General features: G+C 48.7%; 1 protein-coding gene across 1 annotated transcript in view; it reads right to left on the minus strand.

The window, feature by feature from the left end:
- The window catches only part of LOC144161708 (lysosomal Pro-X carboxypeptidase-like), a 40,638-nt gene that overhangs the window by 28,642 nt on the left and 3,556 nt on the right, over positions 1-8,440 (minus strand). Inside the window, exons 2-3 of the mRNA XM_077692327.1 lie at positions 8,308-8,440; positions 5,991-6,092 (exon numbers count right to left, since the gene is read on the minus strand). The exon at positions 8,308-8,440 is cut by the window's right edge and continues 2 nt beyond it. Of these exons, the coding sequence (XP_077548453.1) occupies positions 5,991-6,092; positions 8,308-8,440 (235 nt within the window). The remainder of the gene's footprint in view (positions 1-5,990; positions 6,093-8,307) is intronic.

The raw sequence follows: 8,440 nt of genomic DNA on the forward strand, positions 1-8,440 counted from the left end.
ACCCGTCACCCGTACCATTCATATGAATGTCACGGTAGCAGGCGAAAGTTTCCGTGACTAATCTGCGGCCGTTGAAGCTCCCCTTTTCCGTTACTTTTTTTTTTTTTTTCATTTTCGCTACTCCCTGGCTGGTAGCAATGTGCTCGCAGCGTGGTCAGCCTCAAACCACTTTGCCCCTTTCCTTTGAAAGCCTTTTTTGTATGCACATACGAACTTGCCACGAGCTAACGAAAAAAAGGAACTAAATACGCGCAAAGCTAACAGCAAGCTCGGGGGGCGCACTTTTGTTTATTTTGCCCGAGGCTACTGCCAAGAATAGCAGACGGGCAGCCCGCGCATGCGCAGATCGATACTGAAAAAGGTCCATGCAAGGACTGACAAGAGTGAAATTTCGGGATTCAAGGGGGGGTATCCAGAAAAACTAGGGGGGGTCTACACACCCCCTAGGGGGGGTGTAGGGAAATCACTGGGCATTGTAATAAGCGGGTTATTTTACCATAGAAAGAATACAAAAGTTGACGGTGCCATAGCTGTTCATCGTTACATTCGATATAACGTTATATCCGATATATTGTTATAAACGGTATTGTTATAAGTGGACTCGACTGTACTTGACCAATGTGACCCGAAGGAGGTGTTTGGTGGCTAAACCGCTGTTAAAGATGTATGTTCTATCAATGTTCGGGCGGCCATTTTTCTGACGTCGACAAAAAACAACAAAAAGAACATCCATGTGTCCATATTCCAAGGTGGCCAAGATTTCCAAGTAATCAAAATTTCTCTGCCGCCCTGCAATAAACGATGCGCGTCTGGCACGGCCATTGCGTATGAGCATCAAAAGCGTCAATATTTTTTTACGTATGTATACGCGGGAAAACAAATAAAAGCACGCCAACCCATCCTGTGAAGGCGGCTGGAAAGCGAAGCTGTAAACGACACCCACACCGATTACCCATGCGACGTCACTTGAATTCACACACGTGGCTCTACAGAGAGTGAAACCAGAGACAAATGAAATGCACTTAACCGCACCCTTTATTACTTCGAAGAGATATTATTTGCTAAGGTCAAATCAACGTGTTGATTGAGTGTATGGTTGTTGGTTGAGTTGTATTGGTAAAGCACATGAGTGGAAACTTTTTTGATAAAATGAAAGGGTGCTTAAACCCGGTGTAAGACGATCTCCCTTCTCCACCGTCTCTGCTGCCGCCGACGGAGGCGACGAGATCGGCGGCAGACGGAGGAGGAGCCAGATGCCATGTCCTGGTGTGAGCTTCCTTTTATGTTTACTTACTCCTAGCGCATTCGCAAGGCTCGCACACAGCCACTAAAAGTGCCGTGGACGGAGTGCACAACGGCGCGAGAGGTCGCGCGCCGCTATCACGTGGCATTCAGAGAGGACGCAGGGGGTAAACCCGCAGATGTGCGCCGTGAGTGCATCGGCTGTCTCCCCCGCCTCCGCGTGGCTCGTAGCTCAATCGGTAAGACAACGGGATCTCACTCCGTTTCTCCATTCGTTCCAGGTTCCCTTGCTGGCGGTGGCAGGAACTTCTTTTATTTGTTCGCGGCAGTTCTCTGTTGACACCAACCGTCGCAACAGAAGCCTTGGGGGTGGAGGTATAAAGCTTCGCTTCAAAACAAACGGTCCAGCATTTGGTTTCAAAGTACTCCGCGCAGAGTTCATTCACGAATGATTTCTGCTTCTTTTCGCTGTCGTCAGCCTTGGAATAAGCACGAAACCAAGATGTAGTAGATTTTTCTCTTCACATCCCTTCCCTTCTCGACCTTTCACACAACCGAACTTGTCATCACTGCAGGAAGGCGGTGAGTGCTATCGTTCTAATATAGTTGTTTCTTGGGAGGCGTAGAGCGGTGTCTTTGAAGTTTGGGCCGGCCCTTTTGGGTCTTTCGTTGACATCAGGGGTTCGTTACAAACCAAAGATGTCACCGCAATGCCGCTAACGATGTCATATTTCGTACTTTGTGGCTACTAAAAACTACGCTCATTCTGCAACATGTTTTAAGGCATGTGATGAAGAACAGCCATGGCTTCGGTTTGTGAATGCAAACAAATCGATTAATTATGAGGTTTAACGCGCCAACGATGAGGCGCGCCGTAGTGGAGGGCTCTGGATTAATTCGGATAACCTGGAGATCTTTAACGTGCGCCGAAATCTCGAACACGCGGGCTACTTTTAGCCACCATCAGAAAAGCGGCCGCCGCTGCCGTGAATCGTACCCGCCACAGCCAACGCCATAGCCACTCAGCCACCACTGCGGGTGCAAACAAATTCAATATGGCCTTTTTCTCAGTGGTTTTCAATATGGAGTAAAATGTCCTACTTAGCTAAAATTCAGTGCATTTCTCAAATCGAACCATTGCTTTGTACGTCAAATAAATTCGGGCCGAAGAATAACAATGATGTATGATTAATACTAATAAAAAACTGGGCCATATACACCAACCTGAAACATTGGGAGGGGTGAAGCATGCAGTGTATAAGTGTATTCTTGGCGCCTTGGCGTTTTAAGTGCGAATGCACTTCTTAAGCGAGCCTGAATCGTCCGCCGCCGTCGTCCGCATAGCAACAGCTGCGGGTGCGCGCGCTCCTCGTCTTCCCTAGACGGGGGGAGATGGGCGCGCGCTACTCTCCTCCTCCTCTCTCCGCTCAGTGACTGCGGGTGTTGGGCGCCTCCTCTCCACTTCGGGCGGGAGGAGCTCTCGCTCGCGTAGCGGGCGCTCCGCATTCCGACGCGTGAGGGCGCTCGTGTAGCCCTCGCCGTAACGGCGGGCGCTACTCTCCTCCTCCTCTCTCCGCTCAGTGACTGCGGGTGTTGGGCGCCTGCTCTCCACTCCAAGATCACGATATCCACCGTAATCGTGCAATCAACAACCGTGCATTCGCACTTACACACTCTCCTCCTCGGGGAAGTGCGAGGGAATTTTTTCTGCCAGGAAAATTGGGTGCGCGTAAGAATCGGGGGCGTGTTAGAATCGGGTAATTACGGTACCCATAGCAACTCTCGGGTGTGCACTCCGTAGGCCTAACGTTTGGGCTTGGGTATACGGCCCGAATCGGCACCTGCTGCTTGGTGTTCAGTGAGAAAATGTTTGAGTGGGTGCGGGTTTGAGGTGTTAAATCCAAAGATGTGACGCTAGGCCTCTCGTCCGAATCCTCGAAACGGCAAGTTAGAGACCATGCCGCTAGAGACCATGGTTTTAAGGAACAGACCCGCGGAACATCCCATATCACCCGTCTCCTGCCCCAGTTTTGGGCACCATATAGTTTATTCACCGACTCACAATCAGCGTAAGGAAGAAATTCATAAAGAAATAAAAAAAAATCAGGAAAGCTTGCACTCACCCGCAAGTCTTCAATGGCGGGGCTGTTAGGGGTGAGCATTGCCGGACACATAGTTAAGTTTCAGTATTTGCACAGTTTCAGTATTATTTGCATAGTTGCGATGTCAGTAATCGTCGTGATATGCAAATAGGTCGTCGTCTTCTTCGCGGCGAGCGGGGGATGCAAAGTTAGCCTCAGCATGGTACACTTCCACCAGCTGTTCGTTATCGAATCGAGGCAGCGGTGGCGGGACCTGCAAGTCGTCTCGGGAAAGATTGGCACACTCGTAACCATGTCTCCGATTATCCATAGTGTCTTCTAGAGAATGCGGTGACCGCGGTGACCTCCCCCAGCAGGGTTTCTTTTCAACTTTAGCATTAGCGCTGGAGTTTTTTTTTCTCTTGCATGCGCGGTAGCGCTTGACGACAGTGGTATTTTTTTTTTTTTTTTGCTAAATCCACTGCGCGAGCCGTGGACTCGGCGGTCCCCGAGCACTCGGCATTTTCTTGATATTTTTTCTAGCTGCAACGGCGAACTTACGGCAGCCACCGCACCTCCGGTGTTAAATAAGGTCCTACGCCTTCGTATTTGGGTGTAGAACGGCTTATATTGCCCCTGAAGGGATGTCTTCTCATCAATACATTAGTGTGTAGAAGTGAAGCCGACCTTGAGAAAATCGGTGTTCGCCTTGGTCTTTGTAAGCTGGACTTTTCCCATTGCGTGTTGTACAGTGAAGTATGGCCATCTAAGGAGGGAGTATGGTTACAGCAAACGCTTCAACTCTTGCGTTATCAAAAGTATCCCGAAACAAAGTTTATTGTGATCAGCCGCTAAGGCGACCCGTTTTCATCTATACCCGGTTACAACTCAAGAACGGCCCCACCTCATGTAGTGTATCATTCCGCCAAAGTACCGGACCCGTGACGTCAGTGCGCGCGCGTTTTGAAAGGGGTTTGCTATGAATGCGTGATATCGTCTGCCTTGTCTCACGCAGTTTGTTTGTCGTCACTGGAGTCATTTAAAGCATATTAAGTCCAAAAAAATCACGGGAACGGCTCACGCCATGCTCAAAATATTCCCAGTAACGGCCTACTTGCGCCGCGCGGAGAAACATCCGGCCACGGTGATAAGGCACAGCGGCAACTTCCGGTGCCGTTCTTAAGTTGTCACCGAGTATAGTTGACATAGTTAGTTCCAGTGCAGTTGTAACATTAAAGAATTACTCTGGGCTATCAACACATGACCATTCACGGAGGAAGTCCGGTTGCAGAAAACGGCTGTAACTGCCGTTTTACCGGAACTGTCTGGAAACAAATTATGCGACAATTAGCCGCTAAGATGACTATAACATTACGCACCACAGCTTCGCTGGTCATCCTTTTTGGAGGAGGAAGGGCGCCGAATTTTTCCGCTCAGAGGTCTGACCGCATGGACGGAACTGGAATGACGATTCCTCGACCACGAGACGAGGCGAGTCCCATTTAGGAGACGGACAAAGTCGGCAGCCACGGACGCCTTAACGAACTCGTAAAGAGGTCATCTCCCGTCCAAGCTCGGGAAAGCGTACTCGATCGGCTTCGCCTCCGAGCGGTTCTTTGACACCTTCCAGTGATTAGATCGAACCCTTGCGGTTTGCTCATGTGCTTCAGTGCTCATTCACGTCTGCCGCTTCCTAGCCGGGAAAACCACATGGTTTGGCAGTGACATCAATGACCTTAGCTGTTACAGGAGGGGACGACAGGCAGCACGGTTCGGGGCCATAGCTGATCGGTGCGGGCATGAGATCTCTAATGGCGCGGTTATTTGCACCACGATGGTGGTGATGGCGCATACTCCAGAGGGGATACAGAATATTTCCGCCGCCTCAGTTATGGTTATGCTTGAACACTCGGCTACGTTTTTCTTTCCGTGGTATCGTCGTTAGCACGCCAAAGTGAAATAAACACTGGGTCGTTAAAGTACGTACAATGTATGCATGCCTGCCGGCTTTGCGGTGAAGCTCGGACGCACAGCGGAACGAGTTTGCTCATTTTTTTAATTCACTCGGTGGCCACCATTCGGCGTGTGTGGTGTTGTAGGTTAAACGCTAATTAAGAAGTTGATTAGCGTTATCGCTTTTCTATTTGGCTTCTTTCATTTTGGCATTATTCTTCTATTTGCACCGTCAAAACTGCACCACTCGTCACAACAAGCGATAGAGCTACCCACCCCGCGGCGCGTTTCCAAAGCCGTGCTCGTACCAGTTGTATCGCTCCCCCGACAGGTGGCGAGACGAGTCCCACCCGATCCCGGAAAGCGACGGTAAAGCGGTGCCGGTGCAAGCGATGACGCCATCGCTCGGCGAGGTTTTCCTGTGCACGTTCGCCGGCCCAAGCTCAAGCAGCATCGCTGTTAAAAATGTTTCGCATCGAATTCGACAAGATTCATTCTGCGAGCATTTCTATTCCTTGCTAATATAAACCGGAGACGAGAAGACAGGAAAGGTGGCCCAACAGCCACTGGACAGCCTCTCTCGTCATGCCAGCGTCGCCCCTACAATGCTTTCCACGACGCCGCCACAGTTTCTTGCGGGGCATGAAGCCAATGATTGAGCAGTTGTGCGTCTAATCCACCGCGGTGAAGTGAACGAGAGATGTCGTGACTTACGCTGAACGACCTCTCTCCGTACGGCAGCGAGTCACCGTAGTAGCGATGCTCGGCGAACACAAGCATCGCTTTGAAGTCGGGTGCCCAGTCGTACATCATCCCCTGTTCACAAATAGAGACGAAATACACCGAAACTTTAGAGTACGCCGTTACATCCCCATGCAGTATTTTTTCGCTATACAGTGAAACCTCGTTATTAACAAAGTAGTTTGGGGACAGCAAATTGGTTCACTATAGCCGATATTCGTTATTAAAGTAGAGGTAAAAATCCGCTACAACAGATCGATTATCTGGCTTGCGCAAAAATACTTGATGCAAAAATGCATCGTTTTAGGCTTCGAACCCACTATACACAAGGTAACCCTTAACTTTCTCCTTGTTGCATTTCGAGCGCAATGAACTGGAGCATGAGTACGTGAATTAACTTACAGCAGAACAAAGTTCACTTGACAAAACAGGACTGCGTCCTTACTTATTTGACGAAGGATGGGGCCTTCGTCTGGTGGATACTCACAGCACTGAGCGGGATGAAGTTTTCCACAGTGTCCACGAACAAAAGGACCTTTATACTTCTGCAGTTTAGGACTACGGGTGGGTTTTACAATTAGCTTCTCAGCCTCCTGGTCAAATATTTCTTCGTTACATCTGATATCACGCGGCTCCGATGGTTTCACTTTCGTTATAAAAGAATAAGTGTCATTGAGAAAAAGCGTGACCAACCAACGTCTGTTATTATTTCGCTATAGCCGATACTTCGCTATATCAGTGTTCGTTATAACGAGGTTCAACTGTATCTTAAAACGTACTGCCTATAAATGTCTATCCTTAATTGTTTCGCTAACATGGAGCAGTGCAAACATTAGAGAGTTTTAGTATAGCGGGAGCTAGCGTTTATCGCGCGCAAAATATTGCGCTTGCGCTCCGCAAACGTTTTCTGCCAACACCGCTTTTAGTACTGCGCCAGCAACGCTCCGCTAATAGCGTGGTGCTGGTCAGAATCGTCGCTAGCGCCATCTAGGATATGAACAAATAACTATAACTTCGCAAGCCAACCAGCTCATACAAACGCGACCGAAGGTAAACGGCGGTATCGCCGACACCGGTTGTGTTCGGTACGGCTTATAGCGTACTGCGTATAGCAAATGTTTCAGATGTCTTTCCTACTTGGGCCCCTCACTGAGCTTCCAGAAAATAAATAAATAAATAAATAAATAAATAAATAAATAAATAAATAAATAAATAAATAAATAAATAAATAAATAAATAAATAAATAAATAAATAAATAAATAAATAAATAAATAAATAAATAAATAAATAAATAAATAAATAAATAAATAAATAAATAAATAAATAAATAAATAAATAAATAAATAAATAAATAAATAAATAAATAAATAAATAAATAAATAAATAAATAAAATTTATCCGCCACTTCTTCAGCCCCCTTGGAGGCGGCAAGCTTTAGTCTAGCAAGATCACCTGGACACCGCCGACATGTTGTAAAGGCACCGCCGAAGGAAAGTACCACGTTCAAGATCTATGTTAGCCTCAACCGAGTAGGCCCAGTGTCCATCGTAGCTGTCAAAAACGAGCCCCGCTGCGGCTTTTCTCTTGCCGGCGACAATCCTTCACGTTGGGAGGGCGTTGCCATCGCAGTCGCACTTGCAAGCTAACGCATCGGTCATCGTCACCGACTCGCAGCTGGCACGTCGGAATTTCGCTGGGGGCGCCTGTACACAATAACCCTACGCATCATCCAACAGCAGCCCCCGAGGGGGTCACTCAAGATTGTATGGGCTCCAGCTCATCACGGCACCCCTGCTTCCCTTGAAATGAGGCGGCTAGCTGACGCCACCGCTCAAGAATCCACCCACCCAGCGGGTGCCGTACAGCCCTTGACCTCGTATACGGAGACGTTACATAGAACTACAGACTGTCGTGTCAGACGCTGCCCCTCCACACGCATCTACGCACTCTCCAAACAAATACATTTCCGCATCCCATTGGGTCCACCTTTTTAGCCGTCAAAACTCCCCGCTTTGCCGATTTTGCGAAGAACCTGGAACGCCACGCCTTCTGGTTGACGGGTGCAACCGATCCCCACCGATTCCCCCATCTTGCCCTTTTCCACGACCGAGCTTTAGGAGAGAGCCCTGGCGAGCACCGGCTGACCCGAAGGTCTGTCGGTGCCACCCAAGGCATCTTAGACTGAGGATGCCTCCTTAGAACTTCAACCCGAGTCCATCTCTTGCTCTCAATAAACGTTTATACTCCCAGGCGATGAAGCAGACACCGTAAAGATATCGTCCAACTTACCACTTGGTTTGCGAGTACTTCCACGTTCATTTCGCTTCCCGTGTAGAAGAATATGGGGCCGCCATTTTTGTCCCAGTGCTCGTCGCAGACGAGGTAGCGTTGCCGAAACGAGTCTCTGTTGCTGAAGCTGAAG

This window comes from Haemaphysalis longicornis, unplaced genomic scaffold (assembly GCF_048455015.1).
Source record: "Haemaphysalis longicornis isolate Haplotype H1 unplaced genomic scaffold, Haemaphysalis longicornis Haplotype H1 scaffold_12, whole genome shotgun sequence".
NCBI classification, from domain to species: Eukaryota; Metazoa; Arthropoda; class Arachnida; order Ixodida; family Ixodidae; genus Haemaphysalis; species Haemaphysalis longicornis.